This window comes from Symphalangus syndactylus, chromosome 1, assembly GCF_028878055.3.
Source record: "Symphalangus syndactylus isolate Jambi chromosome 1, NHGRI_mSymSyn1-v2.1_pri, whole genome shotgun sequence".
Classification (NCBI taxonomy): domain Eukaryota; kingdom Metazoa; phylum Chordata; class Mammalia; order Primates; family Hylobatidae; genus Symphalangus; species Symphalangus syndactylus.
The window spans coordinates 73,901,104-73,918,896 of record NC_072423.2 but is presented as its reverse complement, the minus strand read 5'-3'; the positions used below and the strand labels follow the sequence as shown (position 1 = coordinate 73,918,896).

The 17,793-nt window shown below is 40.8% G+C and overlaps 1 protein-coding gene across 7 annotated transcripts in view; it reads right to left on the bottom strand.

The window, feature by feature from the left end:
• PTPRM (protein tyrosine phosphatase receptor type M) overlaps positions 1–17,793 on the bottom strand; it is an 834,094-nt gene that overhangs the window by 455,031 nt on the left and 361,270 nt on the right. For all 7 annotated transcript variants that reach the window (XM_055238011.2, XM_055238031.2, XM_055238021.2 and 4 more), the window contains exon 5: positions 17,014–17,129. In XM_055238011.2, the coding sequence (XP_055093986.1) occupies positions 17,014–17,129 (116 nt within the window). The remainder of the gene's footprint in view (positions 1–17,013; positions 17,130–17,793) is intronic.

Genomic DNA, 17,793 nt, shown 5'->3' with positions numbered 1-17,793 from the left:
AAGACTTTAAGGTCATGTTGGGTCACCGAAGAAGAGTACCCCACTTTGGAACCATGAGCTAGAATAGCAGCCTGAAGACAGCAACCCTGGAGGCACCCCACGAGATGAATGAAATGAGTAGAGGCCAAACCAGGAAGGCATGAAGAGACAGAAGAGCCACAGGAGCAGTGGGATAACAAAACAGAAGAAAGAAACAGTGCCGTCTACACTGGAGAAGAGTGGGGGAATGACAGTGTGAAGATAGAAAATCAGAAAGGAGTGGGGAAAGCTGGGCGAGGCAATAGGAAAGGAAGCATGGGGAAGAAAGGACCAGGCAGGGCAAGGATGGGGAGAGGCACAGAAACGAAAGGCCATATGACCCAACACGCAGAAAGATGTGATCCACGAGGGAAAAAAGATACAAGCCTTCAATGACGTTATTAGTTTCCTTTCAAATCCTGACATGTACACATTCATAGACCCCTCCCTGGTTCTTAAAGCAAAACATGTGTGAGGTGCAACAGCAACGTCAGGCTATCAGCCCCATTCTGAGAAGACATGCGTAAGGCAGCAACTGCACTTTGGGGCTAATGGAGGAGAAATGAGGGGGTGTCCTCAAAGTACTGGGTGGGGAGGAGAAGGGAGGAGAGAGACCTCACCCTCCACTGTTAGTGTTGACGGCAGTACAGGAAATGATACCCCAAAATATGGCACCTTGGCATACCGCGTATTTTAAGCTGAAAGAAGCCGAGAAAAATTCCACTTGCCCCTTTCTGCCCTGAGATGGGCTAGGAAACTCAGAGGTCACTCTCTGACTTCCTCCTTCCATCCTCCCCTAAAGGCCTGCCTTCATGTGGCAGGTATCCTGCCCTGTATCTGGAGGGCAGGAATGTCACACAGGTCACAGAGAATCTGAACAAACAGGCCTTGTTCAGTGCACCCCGCTTATTACCATCAGATCCTGCCCTGTTGTCCCTCAATCACACTTCCACGTGACTGTCCATAAAAACACAGTTTTCTCTCAGTCTTTGGGTCTTCATTTTCTGAAGGCTCCTGTGCCATGTAAAACTTGTATTAAATAATTTTTTTTTTTTTTTTCTTTGAGACGGAGTCTTGCTCTGTCACCCAGGCTGGAATGCAGCAGCTCGATCTTGGCTCGCTGCAACCTCTGTCTCCTGGGTTCAAGTAATTTTCCTGCCTCAGCCTCCCAATCAGCTGGGACTACAGGCACCTGCCACCAAACCAGCTAATTTTTGTATTTTCAGTAGACACAGGGTTTCACCATATTGGCCAGCCTGGTCTGGAAATCCTGACCTTGTAATTGCCCGCCTCGGCCTCCCAAAGTGCTGGGATTACAGGTGTGAGCCACCACACCCAGCCGTATTAAATAATTTTTTATGTGTTTATCTTGTTAATCTGTCTTTTATTATAGGGATTTCAGCCATAAACCTTGTGATGGGTGAGGAAAAGTACTACTTTTCTTCTTCCAGTGTCAAACCATATTTCTTGGAGCATGAGGAAATGAGGAAGCACAGTGTTCAGAGTCACTGGCAAAGCACCAGGCAACGTCTCCTATGATAGCTCTGTGCATACGAGGAGAACAAGATGGGATAACTGCCAGGAAGATCAGGTGGACTAGAAACGTGCAAGTGACCAGAGTCGCAGCTGCTCGTCGGCACCAACGCTGACGTCTGTTTCTGGTGCCTTGGCACAAGGCTATTTCCTCATCTCTGACTTCTCTCAACATGTTTATTCCTGCCTTTGATAGTCATAGATGTGCTTCTCAAATGTACAGGTGACAATAAATGAGCACATAAATTAACAAAAAGGGATGGAAAAAGATATCTACAAAGCCAAACAATAAATTAAAACAAGATAAACATCAATAAAAATAAATGTGCATCTGATGCTTCCCTGTAAAATCGGACTTTGTTAAGTGGATAGAGTTCTGATTTAGCATCATCTTCATCATTAAAAGATACATAACAATTGTGGAGCAGGTTTTGTCTAAAATCCTAATTCAATTTTCTGTTGTATTAATGAAGTATCTGGAGAGATGGTCCCTCTTGTCCCTGTCCCAGCACACAGAATTCCATTCAGAGCCTCAGGCTTTCGGCAGATCATATGAGAAGCAGACGTGTTCAGAGGACTGTGGACTAGACAGTGAATAAATCCTCTGGCCCACAGTTAGGGAACTGAAGAAGGGGAGGAGCCGGAGACCAGGCTAGTCATTAACACGGCTAGCTGAGAACGAGGGGGAGAGGACAACCATCTTCCAGCATGGAAAGGACAGGCACATAAAACAGGAATGGGACGTGAATGTCTGGGCCACAGGGAGCTAGTAAAAGTCACCAGTACTTACTTATCTGAAATACTCGCAGTAAAATGTGGTTCAGAATTCAGATTTTTTATTTTATTTCATAAAGGCATCTGCACTGCATATTCTTTGACACCCCAAAGAGAGTCTGAGACAGCACCCCATAATTCCTAGGTTTTGATATTTCTGCATCAAAACCTAGGAATATTGACTTTAAGTAGGAAAAAACAGAGACCCTAAATAGCTTCACATCCATTCAGGTCAGGTTTGGTCACCAAATGAATTACAAAAATGGGGAGGTTTTGCTACCAAATTAAATACGGAAACTTTCTGATTATAGATTTTGGAGTACAGGCTAAGGTACTAAGAATGACCACCGAGAAGGCACACACCCAGTCCTCCCATCCTCAGGCACTCCCAGTCCCACTGTGCCATGGCGGCACCACTGTGCCGGCTGACTCAGCCCCACCATGTGGGCTCCTGGCTGTTCTTTCCAGCCCAGGCTTCCTTCTTCCTTGAGACCTCTTCCTCCTCCTAGGATGCTTCCCACCCACCCCCCAGAGCCAACTCCATCTCCTTCCAGGGACTGCTCAAATACTTCACTGAGGCCTAACCTGATGCCTAAATTCCAAACTGAAACATGCTCCTACTTGGCACCACCTAGCTGTTCTTTTATGAGTGCCACTGACCCCTTCCTAACATGCTGCATAATTCTCTTACTTATCATAGTTGCTGTCTATCTCCCCTATTAGAATACAAGTCCCATGAAGGCAAGGATCCTTGCCAGGTTTTTATTGCTCTAACTTTAACATATAAACCATGCCTTGTACATCCTAGGGAGGACGGTGGTGATATTAAAAGTGATTCAGGCATTGAACGAGTGACTAAATTAATTGATTTTAAGATGTCTTTTGGTCCCCAGATTCCATCCTCTAGGCTGGAATTAAACTGTGAAGTGTGGGGAGTGACGGCCAGCCCCAATCCCTTTGCTGCAAGTCAGGTGCAGACAGGCATGAGAGTCTTTGCCCCTGCTGTCCTTTCCCCATGACAGTGACACCTGGAGAGGTCAGTGTGTTCAGAACCTCGGGTACCACTGAGCATCTAGAAACCCATAGGGAACTTTTTGTTATTCTAGCAAAACAAAATGATGAAAATATACATCAGGTTGAGACGCAAAATTGTCAGCCAGATTTTGCCCAATTTTCAGAATAAGAAAGAGGCAGCCCTGCCAAGCACTGGCACTCTACATTCTTAATAGCGTGACAGAAGGACCATAAAAAATGATGAAGGATGGGCATCGGACTGTTCTTTACCATATGAGAGTTCACTGGGAGAGACAGCCTAGGACACAATTGTTGGGAACAAAAACCTCAGACTCCATGCAAAGCACAGAGACCGAATGTCCTGGGTTGTTAAAGAAATCACTGACCCATCTTTTGTCCACTTAGTGAAATAACCATAATGATGATGCCTAAGAGGAGATATCTGACCGGGTTAAATACAGCTCTTTATAAAAGCAAGAGTATCTTCAAATGTGCATGTATTTCAATTTGAGCAGGCTAGAAAAAAGTACTGATAGTTATTTAAATTAGACTTACAACCTTCTTTATGCAATGGACTAACTCTAGGACTTGTAAATGAGCAGTAATTTACCCAGCAAAAGATACATATTAAGTCTTTCAGAAATAGTTTTGCAATAATCAGAGCAATGATTGAAAGAAATTGAGGTCTGGGAAGTTAGCAGCACTTGCAGCAAATTAATCAATCTCAGGCATTTTGGAGCTGCTCTGAGTGCACAGACATCAAGGAGCTCTGAGCCAGTCCCCCTTCCTCAGACATACAGGTGGGGATTAAACGGCACTTTCATTTCTTCAATAGTGAAAATAGTCTGTATTATCCAACTTCCAAATATGCCCATTTGTAAGATATTGATTGAAATTCTTAACACTGACATCACTAATAACATCAGCAGGGCCTGGAGTAATTTTGTTTGAAATATCTTATGCAAGCTAAATCCTGTATTAATTGAACATCTCAAAGAAGAATCTACCCTTTATACAGCCCATATGTTTTATTTTAATAAGTAACATAGTATTGACCTTTGATTTCTAGACCACAACCAAGTTAACCCAAATATTTATCAATTTGGAGTACTGTACTAAAACTAAAAATTCTTACTTGTATCATCATATACTAGCAATATATATTGACAAGTACATGGTCAGTTGGCTAATGAATATACAGATAGCCAAAATAATATACAGATATCCAAAGTTATATCCTATTATTATCAGTATATTCAAGAGGAATTTGATTATGGAAATTTAGAGCTTCATTCTGTTATTTAGACATAGTTCATTTCATGATATATTCATAATAGCTGAATAACATTATTTAATAAACCTGTATTTAAATTTTATCTAGAAGTTAATCCAAATAATATAGAAATACATAATAAATGCAGTAACTAGAAATGCCAGCAAAATTAGAAGTTCTGTAGTCTTAAAATCAAATATCCAACTGTTAACTGGGTTAACTTGGCCAAATAAAACTAAGGAGCCCAACACTGACGAACATTTTTTCACATATTTAAAGGTTCAAACCTTTGCAAAACTAGATCTCAAGCCAGTTCACTTTTAGACTGTAATTATAGCACTCTAGTATGGGGAGAGTGGCAGTGCCTGTGCTACCTATCAAACATGATCTAAAAGATCAAGCTAGTCATTCACATGGCTGGTTAATAACGTCACTTTTCCTTAGTCAATGTGCCTTAAAATATACAACTCTTCTGAAAACACAGTTGAAAGAGGATAAAGATGTAAGATAAAGGAGGTTAAAATCCCTACAGTTTTGAATTTGCACAGGAATTGTCAGTATGCACTCAGGGCACAGTTTGTCTTTAAATGTGTGTATGTGTGCATACCTAGATATCCTAGCTCTCTCCAATGAGAAGATCCAAAAACAATAAACAATAAAATAAATAAAGTAGTAATGAGCACCTCTATGTTCAGATTGTAATTTCTAATGGCCATTTCCCACAGAAAGAGAACCAGGATTCCCTGGAAAAATGGCCAATTCTAGGTCTGAAGTAGAAAATGGAAAATATACACCTAGAATATGTCATCACACCAGAAAGCAAAGAAGCTCCCTGAGATGGACCAGGACAGGAGTCACCCATGGAGAGTAAGCCCCACTGGAAGGCTGGGGAAGATGTGAGCAGCAATAAAGATATTAAGTACAATGGACTGAAACACATCAAATGTGTTCAAACACACAAGCTGATGACGACTATGCTGATGATGACAACAATAATTATAACTACCTTGGTCACTTTTAGTGATGACAGTAAGTGACTGATAGCCCTAGACCATTCTGCAACTCCTAATGAATTAATGAGTCAAGGCAATGATCATCAATGGCTGATAATGTTATGGGATCCCTTGGGGTATTGCTTCGACCCCCAGAAACCTCTGTGGCCAGTGGTACCTTTACCTGAGTTTTGCTCAGGACCAGTGGGCCCACTTGGCCTGGCAGGCTGCACTCGGCTGACACTACCGGCCTGGATTCCATGCCTGCCAAGGGCAAGTGGAGAGGTGAGGGGTGTGTGAGTGAGCGAGCATGGGATCTGGCCACTGTGCACAGCCAGGCACACTGGCTGTGGCAGGATGGGCAGCTCCAGGTGCTGGCATGGGCACCAGCTCCCTGCAAGCAGCTTCCAAGGCTGGCAATGGGGAATATGGTGGCACCTAGAAGCTTGAGACACCAGGAACTGCAGCCACAAAGAGGGTGTCACAGCCCTGGCTCAGGGAGCTTCTAGGTCTGGGCTTCCTGAAGGGCTGTAGGTCTTCTCTCCTTCTCTCTTTCTTGTCACCCACAACGTGGTGAGCAAGGAGCATGTTTCGGCCCTGCTTGTGTTATAGCCCTTGCAGCCCCGCCATTTGGTGGGTCCCGAGTTCTTGTCCTGCGTCCGGGAAGAATGAGGTATGCAGACAAGTGGAGGATGAGTAAGGTGAACAGGAGCTTTATTGAATGACAGAATAGCACAAAGGAAACCCACAGTGGTCAGCTCCACTCCACAGTGAGGGTGTCTCAACAAGTGTTTAGCTCTCAGCAGAGAGGAGACCCTTGAGTGGGTAGCTCCTCTATGCAGGCAGGTCATCCAGTCAAGTGCTCAGCTCTCAGCAGAGAGGAGATCCTGGAGTGGGTAGCTCCTCTCCCCAGGCAGGTCGGCCTGAGTGCTCAAGTCTGGCTGAGTCCATGGATTTTATGGGCTTCAGAGGGGAGGAAGTGTGTGCTGATCGGTTCATGGGTGGCCATGGGTGGGCACAAAAAGAGCACCATAATTTCCCACTCCCGGACTGCAGGACTGACAGCTCCCAGGCTTCAGGCCTTCCCTAGCTTGAAGGTGGGACTTCACCGGGGAACTCCCCCATCTGCCCTGGAGCCTGTCTGCCTCCTGTTCATGGCACCCAGGCTGTTCATGCTAAGGGGCACCTGCAGGCCAGTGCCAAACTGCCCTCAACACCACCTCAGCCTTCCTCCCATGCTTGTCAGTGCCTAAAGTCAGGAAAGGGCTAAGGTGGCAAGGGGCTGGCATGTCAGCGCTGCCCTGGGCACACACACACCTGGCTGGGTTGCAACAGCCCTGGGTTTGGCCTCAACTTTGCTCCAAGATTGAAGCGGGCACTGGGAACAGGGAGAGGCCAGTCAGTGGGAGCAGGCACTTTGAAGCCTGCAGGTGCAGGGGTGTCTTCCTGAGTCCCTGAGAGTGCAAAGATGCCCAGGTCCACAGCTGTGGCTGGGTGGCTGCAGCTGCGCCTGGGAGGGCAGGGCTCCTGCCTGCTCCCAGCCTCTAAGAGCACAAGGATGCTGGGTCTGAGGCCATGGCTGGGCAGCCGCAGCTGCGCACAGGGAGCATGAGGTTCCTGCCCTGCCAGCTCAGCAGCGGGTGGGGCTTCTGTCTGTTCCCAGTTCCCACCGGCCCCATGAAGCAAGCAGCCCCAATCATGGCCATCTCTGTCTTCCTTTCTCATGGGATAGCCTCAGATACTTGAAAGCAAGAAGAGCAAGTGAACCTTCCGCTGAATATGAGAAAAGAAGAAAGAAGAAAGAAGGCTTTCCCAGAATGTACAGTTTGTAGGCCCAAAGGAAGCGGACCTTAAGATTAGTGGCGATGCCCTTCCTTCTCTTCTGCCCTCCACACTGACACAACCTGACCAGTAGTTTTAAAAATCCAATTTCAGACACCAGGGTCTACTTTAGGGTGGAGGGTGGGAGGAGGGTGAGGGTCGAAAAACTACCTATCAGGTACTATGCTTGCCACCTGGGTGACAAAACCACTTGGACACCAAACCCCAGCAACACAAAATCTACCCATGTAACAAACCTGCATATGTACCCTCTGACCTAAAATAAAAGCTGGAAAGAAAAAAATAAAAATAAAAAGTCCAATTTCAAGTCCAGGCCAGGAGACCTCAAGGTTGCTATGGAGGAAGGGGCTCTCTACTGCCCTACCTGTTCCTGCCACATCCTACAGCACCTGTTGCTTACATCTTTTTTTGGCTGAGTTAGATAATATCACAAAGGAAAAATTATTAATTAATTTCTTCTAGAGTATCCCTAGACATGTTATACTGTTTCATCAATATAAAAGAAATTTTTATTTTTAAATAAAGGTAATCCAAAATCATACTAAGTTAAAACATACGGTATACGCCTAAAGGTTTTCAGTAGCTTCAGTCTGATTGTTCAGTATGATATTATATAAATATAGATATAGATATTTAACTGACTAAAACAATAATGGATGTGATTTTAACTACTCCAAATTTTTTAGAGCAAATGGTTCCCATAGCAACTAAAGACAGTCCTCCTTTATGCATTTCTAGTATTTTCTGGGATGCTAAGTGATGTTAAATTTATGCTTTAATATATATGGCATAAAATACCCAAGTTAAGCTTGTGAAGGGAACCATAATTTTACTTCTTTTCATATCATTTTGTGGCTTTTATACATAATAACAAAATTGTTCTGAAATACAGTTGTGATTTTTTTCCTTATAATCAGCAAATGAAATGAAAAGCCACCTAGAAAGGTTGACCAAAAGCGTATATCCATAACATGAAAGCCAAGGCAACATCGCATACATACAAAAACAACTTTAATTGTACATTCTGATCAATGCTATCATTTAAATTACATGATACTTATGAATTCATGAGGAACTATCTATGTCTTTTTCTGCAGTACCAAAGATGCATTATGCTTACGATACAACATAGATGGCCTGGGTTCAAATCCGAGCTCTTGTGATTAGCAATGCACCACTGGAAAAGTCATTAAAACTTTCTAAGCCTCAGCTGCTTCTTCTACAAATGGACATATAATAAAATTCTTGTAGGGATCAATGAAAAAAATGCCTGAACATCACCTACCAGAGTAATTAGCACATAGCAGTGTTCAGTAAATATAGTTGCAATCACGTTATTTCAAACACACCTGCTGAAGTCAGTAATATAAACACTATTCCTATAATTTTTAATTTATTCATTCAAAAGCCAAATTCTATGGTAGACCAGTGAAACTGTTCCCATGAAAATCGTCGTAGGTTATAAAAATCTCAAGGTTTCCCTCCTTTCTCTCAGAAAAAGGTCTAAAATTATCTGAGCTCAAAAACAAAATATGAGCAATTTATTAGACTGGAGAAACATACTTTTTTCACGATTGCATAGCTCATATCCAGTTTGGTGGAATTATATGTCAAACTCTCAAAAGAAAAAAAATTATCAATCTCTAGGCCAACAGCTAAAAAACTGTTAACTCTAAGTAGTTTTTTTAAGAAAATTAAACTCCTCAAAGGAAGAGCTCAAATGGAATTACATTCTTTTTTTTTTTTTTTGGAGACGGAGTCTCGCTCTGTCGCGCCCAGGCTGGAGTGCAGTGGCGCGATCTCGGCTCACTGCAAGCTCCGCCTCCCGGGTTCACGCCATTCTCCTGCCTCAGCCTCCCGAGTAGCTGGGACTACAGGCGCCCGCCACCAAGCCCGGCTAATTTTTTTGTATTTTTAGTAGAGACGGGGTTTCACCGTGTTAGCCAGGATGGTCTGGATCTCCTGATCTCATGATCCGCCCGCCACGGCCTCCCAAAGTGCTGGGGTTACAAGCGTGAGCCACCGCGCCCGGCCAATTACATTCTTTACAAAAGGTGGATAGGATAGGTTTAATTCATCTATTACTATGACACAAGTATTGCCATTGTACAAACTCAAATGGAATATCCTTATTAAAGGTATACTTCTTATGTTCATGGAGATCATGGAAAAAAATAAAGGTATATGTCTATAACGTTTAATGTGGATGCTGTGGCAAGAAAGATTTACAGGAAGAATTAGGAAAGAAGTTTTATGACAGAATAAGAAAACCTAGGCAAAGGGTACAAGAAATGAAGATTTAGGAAAGATGATATATTGAACATATTTGCTTCTAAAATTACTCCAACATATGCCTGTTTTTATTAATCAGTTTTTGTAACTCTGCATGATATTTGCCATATAGCCTGAAGCAGCAGAGGCACTACTACATTCTATGAATTGCTCCTCTCATCAAAGACCATCCTCTGAACAGGAACTTTAGGCCTAAAGCAATCATCCCAGAGAGAAACGATTTCCTCTGTGCTTGTTTTCCTGCTCTAACTACAAATCTACTTTTGATGCTCACCTGAAGGAGCTACACGATTTGTTTGGGTAGCCAGTAAGCTCCATGCATTAGTAGGTATTCACTGAGCATTTTGCTATGTGACAAGCACTAGTTTAGGTGCCCGGTTGTACCAGCATTTTTAACAGTATAGCAGTCCCCCCTGTTCCATGGGAGATACATTTCAAGACCCCTAGTGGATGCCTGAAACCATGGAGAGCTTCTGTCATGTCTTGCACACACAAACTTAATGCCTCCTTGTACATCTTAACTAAGCACTTACCATGCACTGTAGCTGTAAACTTTTGCAGTCTGAGGTACAACAGCAAAACTAGAACGAATTTATTTTTCCTTCTTCACAATTTCAAGTATAGAAGATTCTTTCTTACTGTAGATCTTAGCAAGCAGTGCGTACAATTTTTTTCTTTCCTGATTAGGTTGAGCACTTTCACCTTTTCACTTGAAGGAGGCACTTTATGCTTTCTCTTTGGCATATCCAATTGCCGTCATCACTACTCCTGTGCTTTGGGGCAATGGTTAAGTAAAGTAAGGGTGACTTGAACATAAGCACTGTGATCCTGAGACAGCCTATCTGATAACCAAGACACCTCCTTAGTAACTACTGGGTGGGTAGTGGGATTTGTTGGACAAAGGGGTGATTCATGTCCTCAGTGGGACAGTGTGGGACAGAGTAACTTTTCATCGAGCTGCTCAGAATGGTGCACAATTTAAAATTCATGAATTGTTTATTTCTGGAATTTTCCATTTGACATTTTCGGACCACATTTTCACCGACCACAGGTAACAGAAACCATGGAACGTGAAAATCTTGGATAAGAGGGAACTACTGTACTTTACAGTAACATCGTCTGATTTCCTTTTCTATTTGTATAAACTAATGCATATTATGGAATCATTTTAAAAGGCTATTCTGGTGCATTACTTATAATAAATGCCCAGCTCTGCTTGCAAAACAGTAAAACTCTCAATTAAATTGTGCTATGATGGATTTTAAAGTTCTAAATTTAACACAGGTAAATCGCAGTAAATCTGAGACTATCAGGTTAAAAGGCTAATATTATTTGAGATGCAAGATCACTCAGTGAAGAAAAATGTCCAAGAGAAAAAATTCACGCATTTGTAAATAAATAACAATACTTATACATAAGTATAAACATGTATATATATATATACAGACATAAACATATTAGACATATAAAACTGACTTTCACTAATAAAATGGAGTTGCCTATAATAAACATAAAAACCGGATATACAATTGCACTAAAGTTTCCTACATTTTCTGGGCTTCCTTTTTCTCCTCAATAAAATTAGGAATTTAATTTGAAGATTGCTCCAAATTCAGAGGTTACATAATTGTGTAATTTAAAAAAGTAAGATATTTAAAAATGGTACGGACCTCTAACATCTGTGAAGAGAAAGGGGTTATTTTCCAGGTTTCCATTGCCAACTGCTATTCACTCAACATGGACACCTCAACCCCTAGCCTGATCAAAGATCTGTTCATCCTTTGTTGAAAAGACGTCGCTTCTCCCCTCCGTCTTCTGCTCTTTGTCCTGGAGGCAGAACCTTTGTATTTCCCACCCACTCTGAATGTGATGTGGTTGCTAACAAGAGTAAGGAATGCAGGAACCTCTACAACAATTATAAGAAATGAATTAAAGAGCAGAAGTTACAAAAACACCAAAATGGGACCTCAGGCAGGAGAAGAGGAAGGCAGTGGCCCCCGTGCCACAGGTCTTGTAACTGCACATGCATGAGTCATCTATAAGTACATAAACACTAGCTAGCTTTGGTTATCACCTTCATTTACTGAAAAGTATTATAAATAGAAAGTCCTGAGAGAAACAAGAAAATGTAGGCAAATAATATTTGGAATACTGAAGAAAGAACAATAAAGGTTTTAATACAACCATACATAGCTCAAAGGTCACAGACTACATAAAAAATATACAACATCAGAAGTTGCCCATCAGCAAACAAAAATTATTTCTTTTTATTTATTTATTTATTTTTGAGACGGAGTGCAGTGGCACAATCTCGGCTCACTGCAACTTCCATCTCCCAGGTTCAAGTGATTTTCCTGCCTCAGCCTCCTGAGTAGCTGAAACTACAGGCATGTGCCACCACACCCAGCTAATTTTTGTATTTTTAGTAGAGACAGGGTTTCACAATGTTGGCCAGGATGGTCTCGATCTGATCTCGTGATCCACCTGCCTCACCCTCTCAAAGTGCTGGGATTACAGGCGTGAGCCACTGCACCCAGCCAAGAAAGTACTTTCAAAAGTATAAAAGTGTACATAAAGTATAAAAAGAAAATCTCAAATTCCATTTTCTCTTTTCAGTGTTATATATATACACACACACACAGTATATGTATACAGACTCTGAGATATTTTCAAAATGTGGGCTCGAAAAGTGATCAGAAAGTTGATAGCAAAAATTACAGTAATATTTTGGGTGCCTGAATGATTTCCATAAATACATTTAATTTTAGTATCTCACACTGTTGCAGTCCATGTTTATATGAATAGATTGCCATATCCGATAACATATCACAAGTATCTTCAAGAACTGCATTGCATATAGGTTTTTCAATACAAGAAAAGAGTTCTACAGATGTTATCTTCCTACTGTCTGGAAAATTTTTTAAAGTATTTTGTAGCTGTAACAATGGATGCACTCACACACTGGGTCTTATTCTACTGCTCAGTGTTCCAGAAAAAAACAATCCCACTTGGCAACATAACCTGTGTGGTCCACAGATGAGACGAAGAAAATATAAACAGATGGGACACATCTGTTAATCATAAACATTTCTTCATTAGTGTCATCATCAGATTTATGTTATGTTATTGTGAAAGACTCTGGCAAAGATTATATTTAATCTATATTTTAAAAAATCAAAACCTTGGCCATTTTTCACAGGTATGGATCAATATGACATGTACTACATATAAACATTATTTTCTGTGGTCAGGATGGCACCTTGATATTAACGATGTAATACTGGTCACACCCAAATTCTTCTATCAAAGCGTAAGTGCATAATGCCTATTCACCTACCTTCCAAATTCAAGAAGACGGTATAGTAGAGTGGAATTACTTAGAGGTGAAATAAAAGTAAATAAACAGAGTTGTATTATTGCCAGCTATGCCATTTTTCTTTGTGACCCAGGACAATTCTAAACTTCCAGCTCCTCTTCTATAAAACAGATAAACCACCATGGGATACAACCATGAAACTTTGTGCAGAATACCTATTGTGGGCCTCAAAAGACTGCAACACAAGTAGTAAAAATTATTATAAATAGGTCGGGCATAGTGGCTCACATCTGTAATCCTAGCACTTTGGGAGGCCAAGGCAGGTGGATTGCTTGAGCCCATGAGTTTGAGACCAGCCTAGGCAACATGTTGAAAACCTGTTTCTACAAAAAATACAAAAAATTAGCCAGGCGTGGTGGTGCACACCTGTAGTCCCAGCTACCCAGGAGGCTGAGGTGGGAGGATCATCTAAGCCCAGGTGGTAGAGGCTGCAGTGAGCCGAGATCATGCCACTGCACTCCCGCCTAGGTGACAGAGTGAGACCCTGTCTCAAAAAATATTGTAAATGATTATATTCAAAAACACCAATGTATCCCCAAACAAAGATGTATTATTAATTTCTAAATATTGACTCACTCTTGAGAGAGATTTGAATCACAGAAAAAACTAAAAATAAGTTTTTTCTTCAATTTTCTGCCTGGATATCAGGATTATTTTGAGGACCCAAATGAGTTTACATGCAGACAGGCGTTAGTGTATTACAACTCTACATTAGAAAGACCTGGTCCGTGACGAAAGGTTTACATGTCTTCACAACCTCTAAAGAATGGCCTGAGAAAATGTTCAAGGGGGAGTGAGGGGTCCTGGGCAAGAGGGCAGGAAGGGCTGTACAAAACCAGCATCTGCTGAAAACCTTCATCACTACTGGAAACTGCTTTGTACACATATAGATTAATAGAAACTACCCTTGCAGGTGAAGGACACAGGTCTTATTTCATAAGCTATTAATAAAATAAACATTTCCCCACAAAATGCCTACCCAACCAGGGAAAATAAATTATTTAACAGTAAAATTATTCTAACATCACAAAGATTCACTAACCAAATAGTGTCCTGATTCCAGGATAAAGTAAGTTTCAGTAAAAAGCTCAAAGTCACAACAGTTCTATCTGTGTCGTCTCCTTCTTGACAGTGCAGTGCAGAAAGCTGCAGGGCAATAAATGGTCACTGAAGACAAGAGGGGTCAGAAAAGACTCAGCAAGAGAAAAAGAAAGGCATTAAGGGACCGATTGTGAAAACAACTACCAACACCATCATTCAAATCTAATGAGAAAAAATTCAAAGATCAGTACATGGAAAATTAAACGTTGGGGTCAAACTGAGGCAACTGAATACAGGTACCAGTTATATGTTATGTCTGCCTTCTTTCTTTCCTGATTAGGAATGTGTGTTGTATTTTTTGCTTCACACTAGTAATTTTCAACCCTGGGTGCACACTCGAATCACTTGGAGAGTCTTTAATAAAACATTGCATGCTGGGCCCCACCCTAGACCAACTAAATGAGAATCTGGAAATAGACAAGACATTTGTGGAAAAAAAACAAACCAAAACAAACCAAAACCCTTCCAAGTTGTTCTATAGTAGAGTCAGGGCTGAGAACTTTGCATTTAGACCCTTTGTTTTTCAAACCCCAAAATTGTAAGTAGCTTTCTCCATACCACATGACAAATTATCTTTAAAACAAAGTTCCTGGATGTGTAGGAAGTAGTGAAAGATTCCCAACCCAAATAAGTGCTCAAGTTTAAGCAGGGGCACACCAAGTCCAGGACATTTGCAAAAATAAAGAGAGCAAATCATGTCCTCAACAAACCTTAAATTCTTGGGAATATCTAAGATGACTCTGTTGAGGCGAGAGCTTAGACTTAATATCGTATTTATATTGTGTTCTCTAGACTTAATATAGTATTTATATTGTATTCTCTCAAGTAATATCATAAATATTAGGAGCAAAACATATTTTTCCACAAATAATTAAGATTTCTAGAGATAAATCAAAGGAACAAATAGTTTCATTTTTATAAGGTACTTAATACTCTGTGGAAAATGTCAATAGAAGATGTTTATCTCATCATTAATTACCACAGATGGCCAATCTTGATTGTGTTTAATACCAAATAGCCATTATCTGAGAAAACAATTCTGTATTCTAACATCAAGAGTTTAAAACAACTGGGATGTAGGTTAAAAAGAGAAAAAACTTTTGAATACTGAGGACAGTTTTCACAAGCTGCAAAAAGCTCTTAAGTTAGCAGTTACAAAACTTTTACAGACAAAGAAGAAAGTAAAGATGAACTTGGAATATACAATATAATCCTCTGCATACACTTCCTGGCCAGCAAAGTCTCTAAAAGGGACAGTAGGATATGAAAAAATAGAGTGACACTGGACAGAGGGGTGGAACATCCTGGCAGAGAAAACAACAAGAAGCCTCTCCAGAATGCATTTCCCATCTGACAATTCATTGCGGATTAATCTTGGGACAGTACACTCAAATGTCTCCCATTTTCCCCAGAAATAGAAGAATAAAAATACTATTGGGCTGGGTGCAGTGGCTCACACCTGTAATCCCAGCACTTTAGGAGGCCAAGTCAGGAGGATCGCTTGAGGCTAGGAGTTTGAGACCAGACTGGGCAACAAAGGAAAATCCATCCCTATAAAAATGACAAAATAATTACTCAAGCATGGTGGCATGTGCCTGTAGTACCAGCTACTTGGGAGGCTGAGGCAGGAGGATCACTTAATCCCAGGAGGTTGAGTGAGATGGTACCACTCTACTGCATCCTGGGCAACACAGAGAAACCCTGTCTCTTAAGACAAATACAAAACAAAACAAATGACTACTGATTTACATTGCAGTGATTAAAAGGAATAAAGGATTTAGAAATTACAGAGTGTCACATGAAGTCTCCCATCACAATCATAATTACACTGCGAGGCATGACAGGAGGTGGAGAGATGGCACGTGCAGAGACAAGGCCAGCATGCATGATGAAGTGGAAGCCAGTGTGGAGCACAACCGCGTACACAGAAGGGTTAAAACCCGAAGGACAGTTCAACTCAGTAGCAAACTAAAAATAAATAGATAATACTTTAAAAAAAAAAAAAAAAGAAATCCACACAAAACAAAACAAGGAAGGACAAGGACAAAAAATCAACACTACTCAAGATGAAAAATGAGCAGCCTCCAGATTAATGCTTAAAAGGAAGAAACAAGAATGCAATTGGAGAATACCAAGGCAGGGGAAACCCCAAACCTAGAGCTTAAAGAAGTGGGTGGCACTCTGGTTAGAAGGGACAGGCAATTTAATCCCACTCATTCTGTCAGGATTCCTGAGAGCATGGATGTATCCATGTAACCCTCTGCTATGCAAAACACATATGGTGGAATTTGAATAATTACAAAACAAGTCACACAATTGATCACTACACCAAAAACATATAATTTAAAAGCTCAAAAGTAAAATAAGTATTATTAACTTCTAAGTTTAAGCTTACGGCTTGGAAATTCAAATGACAAAAAGGCCTATGAAGTGTTGTATGGTGTGTATGTGTGTAAGAGAGAGAGAAAGAGACTCTTTAGATTTTTCTCAAGAGGAAGACTTAGGAGAAGAGTGCTATATTTTGTAATTTAATAAACTGCCGTATAAGCAATTTGACAGTCAGATCTTCCAAGCAGGATGACTAAGCATAAGCAAAGGAAAAAAAAAAAAGAAACTCACAAAAGGTGTGTAAACAAAAATAATTAGCTTTTATATATTACTAAGTAATCTGGTTACTTATTAACAAAGAAGGAAACTCTTACACTAGGACCTGAGTCTGTTTCTCTGGGTTCCTCCTCCAGGGTGAATATATTCTTCCCTCTGGACTCTCATCAACTGGTGAAAACGAGTTACTGTACCTGTAACCAGAGCCTGTCTCCTGCCACGGTCCTGCCGATGGCACTGCACTGGAAGGTAGCAAACTGGCCGGCATTAACTTCTACATTCTGAATCCGCAGGAAGTGAGGAGTCCTTGCTACATAAAGAAAAAGAATGAAAGATATTAAAAGTGGAGATTTGTAACTAATATATATGTCTTCTTCAATCTATCTGCCATTTTTGGCCTTTCAATTTTGTTCGCCTTGGGAAAAAAATAATGCTTTTGCTTCTATGAGCTTTAAAGATTTAACTATAATTTTAAAAAAATCATAAGAGGTTTTGGTATGTTGTGTAAAAGAATAACAAAAAGCCAAGCATTCTGGAAGAGAACGAAACAGAAAGCAGATATTTTATTGTTCCTGCTGTGCAAATTATCATAGCTCAGCAGTCTTCTTGTAATAACATCTGTATTAATAAAGATTATACTGAAACCTAATTGATGTTTTGAACAAAAACATATTAGATATTTATACCGGCAACATGAAAAGAACAGTAAGAAGTTAAACGATGTTGTCAAGGAAGCTTTTCAAGCCAAGTACACAGCTGTACATAATATTATTTTAATACAACTAACTGGTATGCAGCATTACTTATGTAATATTTTTCAGCTACCAAAAATACTACTCCTTTAGACACACTCTGTGAAATGATGCTGAGACTGCCATAGCATGGCAATGTTTGCTGATTCTTATTTCCAATTCAAGAACTAAGAAGGATTCCAAATGGTGAACACCATTGTCTCATAATGTACATTGCCCATA